Genomic DNA, 16,953 nt, shown 5'->3' on the forward strand with positions numbered 1-16,953 from the left:
GTCTGCCACCTTACACCAGAAGTCATACCAACAGCCTAGAATTTGACAATCCGAATCTGTCTTTTTGTGATGGGTATGTGCTTGGCCTCGCTTGTAAAGGAATGGCTTGGGGATGGTGAATGGGTATTTTAAATGCTCAAATGTGATGTTGCCATAGAAATTGAGCACTTTGCACATATCCCATAAAAAGAAAGTGAATCCAAGAAAATGTCAAAAATGAAAGAGCTACCTCATTTTTCAGTACCACATTGATTTAACCACTTTTCCCACAATAGCAGGTTGTACAATGACTTTCCAAATGTTTTGAGCAGACCCCTTTGTATGTTCACAAATGAATGTATGAGAGCTTTCTGTTCCTGATCTGGTGGACACCAGTGCAAGCCACTAGTAGTGCTGAGACTCCCTCACTCTAGTCTCCGGGCTGTTCTGAAATGTACTCTCCACACACTGCAGTGACGTGACGTTCGCTTGTGTTTGAGATGCAAGCACCAAGAGTTAGTAAGTGCTTGTGTTACTGTACTGTGACTGGTGGTGCTTGGAGGGGTCTTTATACAAGTGCTTTTCTCTCAATCACTTTCTTAGAACACCATGTCATGTAAGGTTTTTATGCGGCCAGGTCCTTAGTGAAGCCTGGAGCGTCAGAGTGGCACTGATTAATCCTGACTTCAAGTTCATGGTTCCAGTCTGTGGACTGTGATCTGTATGAATGTGTTACCTTTTAGTGATGCTACAGCCTGTTTAAAACCCATTTCACAGCCAAAAGCAGACATTTTTGATTGACTTTAGACACATTTAGATTAGAAGCTAAAATGCAGTGGACAATTCTTCTAGGAACTGCCACTTGCCAACCAGAACTTGAAAGGTTTTTAGATTTGGATTGTGTGAGATTGTGTAAACCCTGTATTGGATTTCATGCAAACTTGGTCCAAATGTTGAGGACTGATGAGTTATTTGTTGTTGTCTAAACAAATGCTTGTTTTATATTATGGTCAAAAGTTTTTCAGAGTTGGTTTTATGGCCCTCTTTTGCTTATCTGAGGCTCTAATGATTTCTATCTGATTGTAGACCCTCCCCCTCCACAGTGTGTAATAGGATCAGTGCTTTTCAGACTTTCTCACAGCATAAACCAGGCCAGGAGTACCTTTGTTTGACTGCATGTGTGTTGTGCCGCTGTGAGTGACAGAGCACCCACTTGGGGATGTAGTACTAAGAAGCAGTAGTAGTGAGTCAATTAATGAATCGGCAAGCTTTTAAACCCAGCTTTTGTGTGTTTAGCATTTGCCTTGACATAGAGAACTGTGGGGGGAGATCACGTCATGCTTGTTTGTCATTAATATCTATGGAGCCAGTAACACAGCAAGAGTGTGCTAGACTTCTGAGCTATGTGAAACACTGTGTTCTCATCAGACACACTAACACTTTGAATCAACCCCAACTCACACGCCACCCCAAACCCACCCCTTCACACCCATATTTGTCCTAATGTTGATTTGGAACTTAATTTCTTTATTTAACAGTCTTGTTTGTGAATTTAATAAAAATGATAATCATTCATTCTAACAAACTTCTCCTGAAGACAGTCATTTGAATGGTTTGAATAATCAGACATTCAGACATTCTGTGTATGTGTTCAGTAGTCTTTATTGGATGCACACACAGTCACACACAGCTGTTGCAGCAGGGAGACTTGTCTGATTAAGGTGGCCATCCTTGCAGCATTACTCTTCGAGCTGAAATACACAAGAAACGCATGTTTATTTACAACCATCAGAATCACTAGTCATTGAAGCCATTCCAGCCTCGAAACATAAGAGGCTGTGAGACCTTCATCTGTGAGGTATTTTCTGTGCTGTCCTAACCTTGCCACCTTGGTCCCGAGTGCGGACGCGAAGCTTGTTGACCTGCGACTCGGCCAAGTCGGCCCTCTCCTCAGCATCATCCAGCTCATGCTGGATCTTCCTGAACTTGGTCAGGTTGGAGTTTGCCTGCGAATCCTACAACACAGAGAGAAGGGCGAGGTCACCATTGCTTTCCAGAGGACAATGTCATGTTTGGTTTTATTGGAATAAAATCCATCATCCTGGTGATATATGTAGTCAATGTAACCAAGCTTGGACATACCGCCTCTTCCGCTTGCCTCTTGTAGCTCTTGACCTTAGCCTGCAGTTTATCTATGAGCTCCTGAAGGCGAGCTAGGTTCTTCCTGTCCTCCTCAGTCTAGGCAAACACAAAGACACAGGATACTCTCACCACACCATCTCATACAGTCAACTACGGTAATAATCTTTTCAAAATGACTTTTCTTCGTCTGTACCTGGTAGGTGAGCTCCTTGATCCTCCTCTCATATTTGCGGACTCCTTTCTGGAACTCCTGGCTCTTCTTCTGCTCAGAATCCAGTTCACCCTCCAGCTCTCGCACCTGTCGGCATGTATGACAATGAATGGGATCTGGGAACGGTATTTCAGCAAGCATTATGACCATGAAGAGGTATAATAAATGTCTCTGGGCTCTCACCCTGTTTTCCAGTTTCTGGATGTGCTTTTTGCCGCCCTTCAGGGCGATCTGCTCAGCCTCGTCCAGACGGTGCTGCAGGTCCTTGATGGTCTGCTCCATGTTTTTCTTCATCCTCTCTAGGTGGGAGCTCGTGTCCTGTTCCTTCTTCAGCTCCTCTGCCATCATGGCCGCCTGCACAATCAAAACGTGTTTGCCGTTTTAAAGTGATGGAATCAAAGTCATCCGTACAACCAGTGGAATCAATCCATTGATTCATTATGTGTGTGAGGTTCTTTACATCCGTGATGGCCTTCTTGGCCGTCTCTTCAGCGTTGCGGCACTCCTGCACGGCCTCATCGACCTCCGTTGACAGCATGGACAGGTCACTCTCCAGCTTCTTCTTCTGGTTGATCAGCCCTGTGTTCTGGATGAGCACCGACACACGTCACTGGCATGTTAGCATCTGTGTACCACGCCATCTACAAACCGCCTGTGAAAATCTCTCAAGACAGAGTGTCCCCGATGCTCACATGAGAGTGCAGTAGGTTGACCCTCTCAGTGGACTCCAGGAGCTCGTGTTCCGCCAGTTTCCGGGCGCGCTCGCTCTGCTCCAGCTGGGCCCTCAGCTCCTCCACCTCGGCCGCCAGCAGGTTGTTCCTGCGCTCCGTCACGGCCGCCTGCTCCTTCAGCTCCTCGTGCTGGTGCAGCGTCTCGTCCAGCTCCAGCTGAGTGTCCTTCAGCTGGAGCTGCAGGTGGCGCAGTAGTCTCTGGGATTCAGCTGCCTGCCTAGTGGCATGGTTCAGCTGCACCTCCATCTCGTTCAGGTCTCCTTCCATCTTCTTCTTGAGACGGACAGCCTCGTTGCGAGACTTGCACTCTGCGTCCAGCGTGGCTTGCATTGACTCAGCCACTCTCTGGTGGTTCCGGCTGGGATCGCAAAAGGTGACAGAGACGTCATGGAAATCAAAAGGCAAGTGAACGTTGGATTGTGTTGACACCATATGGGGGTAAGGCTCACCGAAGGTTGTCGATTTCCTCGTCCTTCTCTGCCAGCTTTCTGTCAAGATCGCCCTTGACCTGGTTGAGCTCCAGCTGGATGCAGAGAGTCTTACTTTCCTCATGCTCCAGTGTACCCTAATGTACATGGGGAATACTTTACTAAATGCTTAAAGGGATGGAAAGAGAGAGAGACACAGAGAGAGAGAGAGAGAGAGAGAGAGAGAAAGAGAGAGAGTAGGGCCCTACCTCAGCCTCTTCAAGTGCAGCCTGGATCTCACTCTTCTCCATGTCCAGACCCTTCTTGATCTTTTCCAGCTCATGGATGGTCTTTGCCTCCTGGCTGATCTGGTCTGACAGGTCAACCATCTCCTCTATAGTAGAAGACCGTTGTAAAGACATGCATATATTTACATGTATTTCACTGGGGCTAAACTCACAGCTGGCAATATACTGGAATGCAGAAACCGTAGGACTGATAACAAGAGCCCATCATCTGTGATCCCATCTTACCCTGGAGATTCTTGTTCTCCCGCTTGGTGGTCTCCAGGTGGTCCAGGGCCTCCTCGTAGGAGTTCTTCAGCTTGAAGAGCTCTGTGCTCAGGCTGCGAGACTCCTTCTGAGAACCCTCCAGCTCTGACTGGCCCTCCTCAAACTTCTGCCTCCACTCAGCCAGCACCTGGGATACACTTACTGTATCAGCAATTCCCAAGCGTACACTTAACATTTATTAATGTTAACCAATATTAACATAAGTAATATTAAGAGCACTGTGGTCAAGCCTTGGATCCAGCCTATTTGTTATTTCATTACCAGATTGACAGAAAAGTTCAGGTCCTTCTGCTTACCTTGTCAAAGTTGCGTTGCTTCTTGTCAAGGGCTGCGGCAGCAGCATTGGAGCGCTCCAGATCGATCACCAGGTCCTCGATCTCTGTCTGCAGACGGTGCTTGGTCTTCTCAAGGGAGGAGCACTTAGCACTGGATGCCTCAACGGTCTCCTCAGCCTCCTGCAACCGAGTCACGAGCTTCTTCCTGCATCAACACAAAGAATTAAGATCACAGAATGCTTGAACGGTCAGAGAGCCTTGAGAGGCCAAAGCTTCTGTCTCACTTACTTGGCCTCCTCCAGCTCCTCAGTTCTCTGGATGGCATCAGTCTCATACTTGGTCCTCCACTGAGCCACTTCTGCATTGGCCTTGGACAAGGCCCTTTGCAGTTCAGACTTAGTCTCCTGTTCCTCCTCATACTGCTCCCTCAACAGTTCACAGTCATGCCTGGAGGACTGCAGGGCATGGGCCAGGCCATTCTTAGCCTGGAAATTATCGTGGAATGATTTTGGATTAAAGTTGGTCTTATTCTCAGAGTACCCAACAGAACACAGTGTTGTGGTATCCATGCCGTATCTGGATGGGATGGAGGTTCACCTTGTTCTCCTCCTCCAGCTGCTTCTTGAGCTCCTCAGCATTCTGACTGAAGGAGATCTTGGTGCGCTGGAACTGGGTGATCAGGGCTTCCTTCTCCTCCAGCTTCCGGCCCTGCTCGGCTACACAGGGAAGGACAGAGTCAGTCGAGTGTTGGGTGTCACACACAGTGGGACGCATGTGCCCCCGGATGTGTTGTGACACGTCTTTTTCCGTCTCTTAGATGATGTCGCGTAGAGGCTGCATGCGTAGCTGGGGCCTCACCGCTCTCGGCCTGAGCACGGGCTCTCTGGGTGTTGGTATCGTTGAGCTGCCTCTGGAGCTCCTCCACCCTGGCCTTAGCCTCGTTCATCTGATCTTCATACAGCCGGCACATCTTCTCCGTGTTAGCCTGGGGGCGGGGATGTGAGGGGTGGCCAGTGAGAGATGCGCCGCAAAGCATACAGAACACATGAATAGACACTAAAAGTCAGTCTGCTCTGGTTTTTCCACAGATGTTTGTGTGGTGGTGGATGCGTTGGAGGACTTTACCTTGGCCTTGGAGAGATGCTCTACGGTGGAGGACAGGTCATCAGCCTCCATCTTGACCTCGCCCCTCTCCTTCTCCAGCTTCTGCTTGACCCGCTGCAGGCTGTCGATCTGCTCGCCCAGCTCCGCCACGCTGTCGGCGTGCTTTTTCCTCAGGGCGCCGGCCGTGGCCTCGTGGTGCAGCATGGCCTCCTCCAGGTCCCGCCGCAACTTCAGGACGTCTGCCTCCCGCTTCTTGTTCATCTCGATCTGGGCAAAGGTAGCGCCGCCAGCCTCTTCGAGGCGTTCACTCAGCTCCTCCAGCTCCCTCGCCACATCGCTCCTCTGCTTCTCCACCTTGGCCCTGGATGACCTATCAGTTTCCAGTTCCTCTTCAAGCTCCTCAATACGAGCCTGGGAAGGGAAGAAGATGGAAAGACAGATTTATCTATTGATCGGTGACACGTCATTGATGATGTTTGCATTAGACTCCTTTCAATGAGTATAGCCAGTCTTGTGTGAAGATGACGGTTTTGCCTTGTACGTTTTTGATGTGTTTTCCATTAATACCTGTAATTCTTTAATCTTTTTCTGGAGCTGAATGACTAAGGCTTGTTCGTCCTCAATCTTTGTGCTGATGTTGACCATTTCAAAGTCTTTCCTGAAAGAAAGCACGTTGTAATGGTTGCTGACGTATTTAGTGAGTGAGTTTAGTTTTGTATCTATTGTAGATAATCCTTACTTTTTGAGCTTTTCTTCAAGCTGCTGCTTGTCATTCTCCAGGTCCATGACAGACTCCATGGAGAGCTTCAAGTCCCCCTCTAGCTTGCGCTTGGCCCGTTCCATGTCCAGACGCACCTTCTTCTCTTGCTCCAGAGAACTCTCCAACTGATTAGAATTAGATGAATGTCAAATGGTTGGGTCTGGTGATTCAAGAATGCACACTGTTGCTCTCTAAACAGTTCTGACAGTTGGGTAAACTCACATCGTCCACTTGTTGTTCCAGCTTGGCCTTTGCCTTGGTCAGAGTGTTGACTTTGTCCTCCTCTGCCTGAAGGTCATCTAGTGTCTGCTGGTGTGCCTCCTGCAGAGCCTTCTTTTCCTTGGTCAGCTTCAGGATGATCTCATCCAGAGCTGCCATCTCTTCAATCAGATTCTTAATCTGGAGAAGAGAGCAAAGGAATATGGTGTTCAGAAGTACTTAGTAATCAACTGTGTATAAAAGGGTGAGATATGGTCATGTTCATCGTAGATTTTGGCATATGAGGCGAAAAGCGTCATTTGTTTATTCAGCTTTATTATTCCATACTGTTTGTGTTAATAGAGGTATAAGAACATACTGCGTTGGCCTGTTTGACCCCTGGATGAATGCCACTCTACTGCCCCCTGTCTGTGGTGACTGTCCTCTCTCAGCTCTTAAATCCTCTCACCTTGTTCTCTGTGGCGTGTTTCTCCTTCTCCACCTTAGCCAGGGTGATCTCCAGGTCATCGATGTCCTTCTTCAGCTCAGCACACTCGTCCTCCAGCTTGCGCTTCTTGGCGAGTACGCCAGCGTTCATCTCCTCCTCGTCCTCCAGTCTCTCTGTCGTCTCCTTCACCCTGGCTTCCAGCTGAATCTTAGCTTTGATGAGCAGATCACAGCGGTCCTCAGCATCTGCAAGGTTATCTTGCTCCTGGAAGAGAAGAGAAGGATCATAAAGGATTTATGTACGATGGACGTCTGAGGCAGGGTTTTGACTTCATAGTGTGAAATCAACCACAAGGAGCCACTGGAGGCGTTGTGGGTGCCTGAGGGGTGTGAGGTGTGGAGGTACTTACAGCTTGCAGCTGCAGAGAGAGGTCATTCTTCTCTTGGATCAGGCTGACCTGCTTCTCCTCCAGCTCCTTCCGTTTGGCCTCAGACCTCTCCAGAGCCTCCTTCAGCTTGGCGTACTCCTCCTTCAGATTGGCCATCTCCTTCTCTGTGGCAGCGCTCTTCAGCAAAGGCTTGATCTTGAAGAAAAGCTTCATCCAAGGCCAGTGCTTCACAGCGTTAAAGGCTCGGATGTTCCACTTGATGATCATCAGAGCTTCCCTGGAAACAGAAACATAAAGAATGATCATAAGGCATCTAACCTGAGCTACGAGAATTAGATAATGGGTTTCTATTCAGCTACCCTCTCTTGGGCAAACATATTGGTATGGAATGGACATCATGTCACTGCCAATGTTTCATGGGTGAAACATGACTGTCACAATCACAATTGGATGCAGAACCTGCAACATGAGTCCTTCTGCAGACTGCCCAAGGACTTCCTGTGTGTGTGCGTGCTACATGTCAAGGTAGTTGTCAGGTGTAGCAGTAGAGAGGAACATGAGGGTGTGGGCCTGTGGTATGAGTCTGATTGCATTTCTGACATGACTCCATGCTCTGTGCCTTTCAGAGGTGAGCGGCTTCATGTTTATTTAGAAACCAAAGCCCTCTGTCAAACGGCAGGCTTTAATCCTCTGTCACCCATGGCATATCCCATCTATGTGCTCACTTAGAATGCAGGCGCCTGGGACAAAAGGGGCCGGGGGCTCTGTGCACGTGGTGGGGGGGCTGTATTTTTAGGGTGGGCCCAAGCAGCTGCCACTTGACACATGTCACCACCTGGCTGGATGGACACCGTCAGCATTGTTTAATTTAAGGGAAATGGATGGGGGAAAGGCCAGTGACTGCTCGAGAGGAGTGTGTGTGTGTGAGGGTGAAGGGATGGGGTCCTTGTTACCATTGGGGCCACACACATGCATGGCAACCATACATGGTCAAGCACACGCCTCACACATGCCGATAACACTGCCCTTGCATACCAAGCATACTGGACAAAGGGAGTTTATGCTAAGGTATAATATATCACAAACTGAGAGGCTTCAGCTGATCATGTTGCTATTGAACCTGCTGTCTAAAGCAACTGGCCTGGGAGTTAGTATGTTTTGTATTCATGTCTTAATCGGGAATTAACTTAAGTGGGAATCAGTGTTCTCGACAACACACCAGTCTTAAGAGTTTTTTCAGCACTAAATTAAATTGACTAAGCGTGTGTTTTGAATTTATTAATTTGTTCTTATTCAGATATATCTATATCTATAAAATCCTGATTTATTTCCTTTGTAAAACGTTGACCACTAAACACTACATATCCCAATTGTTGAGTCAGATGGCATTTCTTGGATTTTTCTCTGAGATTAACATTATCTTTTATAATATTTTTCCATAAAAAAATACTCCCCATTTCATCAAATTAAACACTTCCAATAGCAACTACAGTAGCTCAATTCTCCCTTTGGAATAAAGAAATGATGTCTGGTCACGTACTTCCTCTCCATCATCAGCTGCAGCTCCATCCTCATGATCTTGCGGCGGCTGATGGCTTGCAGCATGGTCAGGACTTTAGCCAGGCGCTCGTCCCTCAGCTCCTCCAGGTGGCCCAGCAGACCCGACTTAAAGAACACCTACAGGGGGAGCGTTCACAACACAAACCAGGGATTTATAGTGAGAGACTAAAGGGAAAAAAAACATAAGAACATAAGAACATATTAACTATTGAGGATAATGCACACCTTTGTGTGTCCAAATTTGTATTGATTGTGGTCAATATCCAAGGAGCTCAAGAGTTTCTCTGCTGCTTTTCTGCTGTCCACAAACTTATCATCAGGGATGGAGTGTGGGTTCAGAATGCGATATCTGGGAGAGAAAAAGCAACAGATAATGTGTGAATGGGTGTGGTTGAATCCAGTTTGTATGGACTGTATGTACGGTTTGGCTACATTTGTGTAATCCAGCTCACCGCTGCTTAAAGTCAGCATACAGGATGCGGTTTGGAAATCCCTTCCTGCAGATCCTGATGCCCTCTAGCACCCCGTTACACCTCAGCTGGTGCAGCACCATGAATGCATCAATGATCCCTGCACAACACCAGCAGGGTCATTTATCTGCTCTATCGAACTAGCTGATGTGTTGTGGTAGTTGTGTACTACTACAGTGTTGTACCTGGAGTCTTGGTCTCATTAGGGATTAAGCAGCGGACAAAGTGGGGCTGGGTGCTGCGGAGGTTAGTCATCAGCTTGTTTAGATTCTCCTGCAAGTATGACAGATGGACAGAGAACAGGCCGATGTTAATGGGAATGAATCCATGAAGTAACTTTACTAAGCAACACATTATACAGGACAATTTAATTCGGCAAAAAACCCAGTGTGGATTACAATAAGTCTCCCTCACTCCTTGTGATGATGCTAATCACTGGTCTTCTGCGATGATACAGGTTGATTTATGAGCGAGGAGCCAGCACAGACTTAAAGTGATGTTCATGTGATCATTTCGCTAAACATCACTGCAAGTCTTAACTGCCTCCTTCTCAGCAGTGGAGTGATGTTGTCTCTAATTAAGACTCTTCCCAACGACTTCACTAGTAACACATTTATGTTTTCCTTTTCTAATGTGCCTTATTCACCTTATGAAGCTGAGACACAGTCTGGAAGGAAGCAGCCTTCTTCCTCTTCTCCTTGCCCCCAGGTTTGGAGTCTGCTGTTGCACAATAGCCAGCATTTGGATTAAAGATTAGACCACCTTGGTTGACTTAAATTTAGGGCTACTAAGTCACTTGTCTAAGGTACCTGCATCAGATCCAATGTCGTGTTCATACAGACAGGCCAGAAGCTTGTTGGCAGACTTCTGGAAGCAGACCACCACTGTTTCATTCAGGGGGTCTTTGTTTTTCTCCAGCCAGCCAACAATGTTGTAGGGGACCTGGTATAGCAGGAAATACATCAATTGAAATCACATAGTACATTTTTTAAATCTAACATAATGTCAGTGTGGGCGAGGCTTGGATGGAGACCGACGTACCACTCCAGCATAGTGCACCAGCTCAAAGTGGGCCTCGTACTTGCGCTTCTTATCAGGCCTCGGCTTCTGGAAGTTTGATGATTTGCCAATGTGGTTGTCATACATCTTGGCCTTGAAGCTGCCATCGGTGGCCTTGGGGAACATGCACTCCTCTTCAAGGATGGACATGATACCCAGGGGCTAAACGAAGAAGGGGGAATCCTAAATTACAAACCCGTCTAGACTGATACTCATTAAATGGTCCTCAAAAGGCCTGTATTTTAGTAAATGTAATTGGCAATAATGTTTTGAATGAATAATCATTATCATCACTTATTCTCCCACAGGAATAGCTCATACTCAAATCTCATACTTTTTCGATGAGGTCAATGCAAGCCTGAAGGTCGAGACCAAAGTCAATGAAGGTCCACTCGATGCCCTCCCTCTTGTACTCCTCTTGCTCCAGGATGAACATGTGGTGGTTGAAATACTGCTGCAGCTTCTCATTGGTGAAGTTGATGCACAGCTGTTCAAAGCTGTTCAGCTGCAATGAAAGAGGAACATGTGTTGAACAAGCATAAAGGAATATATGCCTATAATTGTAAGAATGGAAGGTCTGAATATGCCACAGTCTGTAGTTACAAAGCAGTGTCTGATGCTAGAAAGCTGATGTTGTAATAGAGTGTACTTGCTGTTAAAGTAAGTGGAAAGAAATGCCTTCAAATGGTTTAAAAGACACTTACATCAAAGATCTCAAAGCCAGCGATGTCCAGTACTCCTATGAAGAACTGACGAGGCAGGGAGGTGTACAGGGTCCTGTTAATGCGTCCCACCAGCCATTTGAACATGCGGTCGTAAGTGGCTTTGGCCAGAGCCCCGACGGCGAAGTTAACCTACAGCACCCACACACCCCCGTAGCATACACAAACACACATGCACACCCACACACACACAAAAGGGGACACAGCTGTCATTCACATGGAGTGCCACAGTTGCTTGGATACAAGATTCTTGAGTCAGTGGAGTGCTGAGTGTATTGATTGATAGAGGATTAAGAAGTTATTTTCTGTCTGCAAGCTAAACACTTAGCAGAAATAATAATAATAATCCCAGATGATTTACCAGTTAAATGTCTATCATCTACTGACCTAACTTCAAACTACATACCATGGCTGATAATCAACACTACGGTACATGATCAATTTATTCCTGGAGATAAATGAACAATGTGCCAAGTATGAGTGTTGAATTGTACATTCTCTCTGTCGGTGGGCACTGACCTGCTCGACATTCTGTCCCTTCACCACATATTCGTTCCCCACCTTCACTCTGGGGTGCAGGAGCCCTTTGATGAGGTCGGCTGAGCTTACTCCCATCAGGTAGGAAGCTTTGTCAGCACCTTGGAACAAATACACCAATATATCAGACCAAGGAGACGACACACAACATACATCTATTCGAAAAGGCTATTAATATCAGCGCTTACTTTCAGTGCCATCAGCCTCTGCTTGCTCCTCACGCTGCTTCAGCTTGAACTTCATATTGCCAAAGTGCATGATGGCGCCCACTATTTTATAGCAGCCGTACTTCTCATCAGAACTGAAACCCAGGATGTCCATGGCATGCTGTAAGCAACCGACAGAAGTGACATTACAACTCAGTAGGACCAACCGTTCAATCACACAAAGTGGTTTGATGATTTGTTTGGTGAAGGAAAAGCCCTTACATCAGTAGCCATCAGCTCCTGTCCATCGTCCATGTTCTCCACGGTGGTGACCCCCTGGGAGCAGAAGTGATAGTCGTAGGGGTTGGTGGATACCAGCAGCATGTCTGTGGAAGACACCAGAGGATCGTTTCTCTTTCTAAAACCTGAAGATCTCAGATACAGCCTGACTTTGCTGAACTTTATCTACACTTATAGAACGGGGTACATTATGCCTTTTTGTTACCTAGAAGTTCTGGTTTCTTCTGGGACATGATCTGGTAGTAGATATGGTAGCTCCTCTCTCCGGGCTGCTGGAATATCACCCTGGATTTTTCCAGAAGATCTTCAAAGGGGAAACACAGTGAGTTAATAAAGCATATTTACACCCTTGTGTGTCATCACTTCAGATCTGAATCATGTACATGCTATACAATGCAATGTTGTAATCCTGTCCACTCACATATATCAATGTCTGCAGAGGCTAGTTTCCCTGTAGGCCCAAAGTGGATCCTAATAAACTTGCCCTTGATAAAGGAACAAAAAATAAGCATCAAAATATACATAAATAAATATGCATGATGTCTTCAATGTGTGGGAAGCTAAGAAGTAGTTACAGCTGGCACAATTCCTCTCTACAGTCTGACATTGCAGAGACTCACAAAACGAGACGAGTTATCATTCCTCAGCGTTTTCGCGTTGCCAAAAGCTTCCATGGCAGGGTTGGCCTCAATAATTTGGTCTTCCAACGTGCCCTAGTAGAGTGACAAGACAAGGATATAACAAGCTAGGACAAAAGATGTGGTTTTCCATTTATCAATATAAAAGTAACACTGTGAGCCGGGCCTTCATTGGTTGTTGAAAGCATGTCATTGAAGTACACATTGAACTTACCCCCATTTTTGTGGCAGCACTCTGTCATGAGAAAGGAATAAAGAATGAAGTAAACATTACTTCCTGGTGTTGAATATTGTAAAAGTCCAATCAAAGTCAAGTAGAATATGTTTATGGAAAATTCTACAATAATATTGGTGAGCACCAAGTTTTACTGTAAAATACAATATACCACTTTGTATACTCAAAATGTGAGGCCTAAAGGAGCTATGGGTATAGGAAAAATGGGATCAGGTCAACCAAATCAAAAACGGACTGGAAGGAGAATCTAAACAGCAAAACTATTGTTAATAAGGTTTTAAAAAAGGGAGGATATGAGAGGAAAAATTAGATGAGAAAAAAATACTCAAAAGTAAACAAGGGAAAGAGGAGGGCTTCACAAGACAGATGATGGAAGACTTGAACCAAGAAGACAGTAATAATGCAAATGAAATTTACATTCACTGTTTTGACACAAAACATGTGGAAAAGTTATAATGGAGAAACACTGGGGAGGCCAATGACAAAAAAACACCAAAAATGTTTTAAAAAGGAGGAGTTGAACAAAAAGGAACGCCATAGTGGCCTTACTCCTTTTTTGGCAGCTGCTTCCCCAAGAGCTGCTACAATGGCAAAATACTGAATGACACGTTTCGTGTTGACAGTTTTGCCAGCACCGGATTCTCCGCTACAGGAGTATGGAAAAAGTATACATAGGAAAGGTTTGGATAGATCAGTAAAAGATTCATGGATTGCTTGCTAGCACAAGAAAATATGCCATAGAAAATGTTAACAAAAAAACAAAAGCCAAAAAGAGTAAAAGTTTTGATTTAGAGTCTTGGAATAAAATGCATAAAAAATACATTATTATTTGTCATAAAAAATGCCTACAATATTGTATAAGTGCTCATTCAGTAACAAGGCTTCAAAAAAGTCTTGTTAAACATATGAAACACACACACATGTGGGAAATCAGCAGGATATATGCAGGACTTTACTTACGTAATAAGCATAGATTGATTCTCACGGTCTGAAAAACAGTAACAAAGGCTATCATCAATTACTTCACTCATTATTCATAGAGTGAATATTAGACCTACATTAGGTCATTTTCTTTATTAGGCTACAGCTACTAGACTAGTACTAGACTGTGTGGGCAGAATAAGTGTCTTTGAGTGACTTACTACGCAGCATGTCATTGTAGGCATTGTCTGCTATGGAGTAGATGTGGGGCGGGGCCTCGGAGCGGCGTTTGCCTTTGTAGGCAGCAACTACAGGGGCGGTGTAGACGGGCAGCCATTTGTACGGGTTCACTGTCACACAGAAGAGCCCAGAGTATGTCTATGGAAAGGGACAGAGCATTATGAACTACAATACAGTTGTAGATGTATCCCCAGCTACACTAATATGTGCCACACCAGCATAATGGGGTCAGTGACAGTTTGTTCAAGCCCAATTGTATATATTTATCTGGCCCTTAAAACATCCCAGTGCATGCCTGGTAGTCTTGTCACTCCCCCTGTGCTTACTCACATAGATCATCCAGGCTGCATACCGCCTGCGCAGGTTGAAGAGCACCGAGGCCTCGTTGAGATGAGTAAGCATGGCCATGTCCTCCATCATGTCAAACTTTGGAGGGTTCATCTGCTGAATATCATCCTCCTTCACTGTTAGGGTCTGTGGAAGTGGGCAAAAGAGAGGTAGCGCTATAACAAGGGCAAGTCAGGTAAGACCAGGATCTGTCTCATTAACTTTAATAACTGACACTATTTAATTATAAACTGTCCAAATGCAACATAACAAATCATAATTCCAGCTGGTTGCGTGCAATAGAGTATTGAGTATAGCAGTGTTGGTATTTACTTATAAGTAAAAGCAGCATTCCAGGACCCACAAACCTTCTTATCTCTGGTCTCAACGATGACTTTGTCTCCGTCAAATTCCTTGATCTCAATTTCGATGTAAGCCTCCTTTTCGTCTGGAATCCATGCTCGCTTTTTACCTGACAACAGACCAAAAATGAAAGATGTCGATTCGATGGACATCGGTATGATTTTGTAATGTGGTGGGCTTGTCAATCATCGCTGCTTAACATTTAACTCTAACGGAAAACTATATTCACATAATAACCATACAATGGTTAGAAACAGCCTAATAAAATACGCCAAACTTCTCCGTAACTACCATCAAATGCTATGGTCTGCGCAGCCAATAACTCCAAGTCCGTTTTGCGTAAAAAAGGTCCAGCCTCCCCGAACTCTTGCATTTCGAAGCGAGACATGGTTGGCAACTCCTCTGGCCGACTGAAGCGCCAAGAAGACAGGTAACTTCTCAAACTTCTTGGACAGAAAACAAAAACGCACTTTCAGTATTTTTGTAAATCACTAAATATGACTTACGTATTATTGGCGTGACAAACATCTGAGTGTGCAAAGTATTCGTGAAAAGTATTTGCGCGTAAAAGAGGGCAAATTCATCCCTATTTTAATTAAATTTTCAGCAGAATTAGCCTACTTAATGAAAGGGAATTCTGTATGGCACTCACGTAAATTACGTGACGAACACCCAAAAAACAAAGACATAAGAAGTGGTTGACTGACCTTAGGGCGCACACAACGGGATAGTAAGTGGTGTAAGAGGTGTGTCCCCTTTTTATTGTCTTTCTCAAGGTCATGGCCAGGGGAGATTTGTCCCTAATTAGCATATGCCACCACCTCCACCGTCTATTGGTTGTTGCCGCGTGTCTCAATTGACACAAAAGGAAAGCAACTTTTTTATCATTGCGCTAACTCAAGCCGGCTATTTTTATAGCCCTGTTATTTATCGTACTGTATGCACACAGAGGGGCGAGAGAGTCGCGTTGGTGGGAGCGGCCCTTTAGAAACCATAGTTTAATTGTCAGCAATGGAACCCTATCTGGTTCACAACCATGCAAATTGACTGGTCGACCGTTTGCTTATTTGTTGTTATCTCCTATCATCATGACCCGGAAATTCGTAACTAAGTATAAAATGTCAATGGGAAACTAAATAACCGATGAAAAATTGGGATTTACTGACAAATATATATTTAGTTATGTAACGTCAATAAATAGCTTCAGTTATCAATTATTCGAAATATTAGTATCCTTGTATATATCCTTCTTCCTGAAAAGTACAGTATTACACAGAGCTACTAAAAGTGACTGAGATGCCCATGAGCTAATGCTGTCCCCGCTGTAATTGCATTGCGGCTTTTTTGTTGTTGAGTGCCAACAGGGGTGTCTGCCATTGTGTGTGGCCACAGAGGATGCAACCTCAGAAGAGATTATTTCAGGAGTGCTTCAGTGTGACATTAAACATGGCACTATTAATACACGACACAATATTAATAGAGAAACACTTCTCAATTTGAACATGACAGAAACAGCTCTAGGGAAAATAAATGAATGTCTGACAAAAAAAAAATGTCTGACACGGATCAAACTGATTGATTTTGTGTTACAAATTATTATTGCTGTTGTTCTTTTACTTGAATCTTCTGTCATGATCATCTTTGTTAAATTGTGACCATGATTCAGAGCTCTTTATATGAACTTGAAGGCCTCTAACGTGCTAAATGTGGAACACTTAGTATACATGTGATAACGTGGAACATCTTTGATATAATTTTGTCTCTGCCGTAATTCTGGCATGGACAGGCATTAGGGCTGTGCCTTTTAAAATTCTGGCCCCAGTGGATCTGACCTTCAGTCCAGAAGGGGAGGTTGGTGCCTGGTATGAGAGCAGGGTGAGAGTGCAGCGCAATGGTGTGGGGTGTGTGGGGGGCGATCCAGAGTCTCCCAGAATAGACAAAGCCAGCAGAGTCCAGTACTCCTTATTGAAAGATTGAGTGTTAGGAAGATCTATTGTTTAAGGACTGTGGTATGGACTAAAGCAATGTTGAGTTCCCTGTCTTGTCACTGCAGGAGAAATGGACAAGCATGGTCGAAAGAGGTTTGGAATTTTGTTTATAGTTTTCTTTGTAGCATTATTCGTACCATTCAAAAATAGGAGGTGTAAGCAGCCTAGTTTGTATTATGAAGTCTTTGGGTTCTATGGAGACAAAGCAAACAACTTCCTTAAATGACACCCT

General features: G+C 45.0%; 1 protein-coding gene across 3 annotated transcripts; it reads right to left on the bottom strand.

Annotated features, from left to right (window-relative positions):
* Positions 1-1,591: 1,591 nt before the first annotated feature.
* myh7ba (myosin, heavy chain 7B, cardiac muscle, beta a) lies at positions 1,592-15,546 on the bottom strand. Of its 3 annotated transcripts, none has more exons than XM_062462762.1 (43): positions 15,441-15,546; positions 15,025-15,179; positions 14,739-14,842; positions 14,374-14,517; positions 14,025-14,181; positions 13,843-13,870; positions 13,432-13,528; positions 12,862-12,882; positions 12,630-12,722; positions 12,431-12,494; positions 12,215-12,313; positions 11,992-12,095; positions 11,752-11,890; positions 11,546-11,664; positions 11,009-11,158; positions 10,639-10,809; positions 10,287-10,466; positions 10,055-10,187; positions 9,892-9,962; positions 9,431-9,518; positions 9,228-9,345; positions 9,001-9,124; positions 8,756-8,892; positions 7,237-7,492; positions 6,849-7,091; positions 6,404-6,580; positions 6,161-6,306; positions 5,989-6,079; positions 5,443-5,832; positions 5,176-5,302; positions 4,915-5,033; positions 4,606-4,802; positions 4,339-4,522; positions 4,004-4,169; positions 3,740-3,864; positions 3,513-3,628; positions 3,025-3,421; positions 2,793-2,918; positions 2,516-2,686; positions 2,315-2,419; positions 2,122-2,217; positions 1,860-1,994; positions 1,592-1,730 (listed from the first exon to the last, which is right to left on the bottom strand). In XM_062462762.1, the coding sequence occupies exons 1-43, from the start codon at positions 15,542-15,544 to the stop codon at positions 1,719-1,721; spliced, it is 5,979 nt and encodes a 1,992-aa protein (XP_062318746.1). In that variant the 5' UTR covers positions 15,545-15,546; the 3' UTR covers positions 1,592-1,718. The 3 variants fall into 3 exon arrangements, with proteins under 3 accessions (XP_062318746.1, XP_062318737.1, XP_062318755.1); XM_062462753.1 differs by having other exon boundaries at positions 9,892-9,965; XM_062462771.1 differs by lacking the exons at positions 13,432-13,528; positions 14,374-14,517; positions 14,739-14,842; positions 15,025-15,179; positions 15,441-15,546 and having other exon boundaries at positions 9,892-9,965; positions 14,025-14,116.
* Positions 15,547-16,953: the final 1,407 nt, after the last annotated feature.

Source organism: Osmerus eperlanus, chromosome 1 (assembly GCF_963692335.1).
Source record: "Osmerus eperlanus chromosome 1, fOsmEpe2.1, whole genome shotgun sequence".
In the NCBI taxonomy this organism is placed as follows: Eukaryota; Metazoa; Chordata; class Actinopteri; order Osmeriformes; family Osmeridae; genus Osmerus; species Osmerus eperlanus.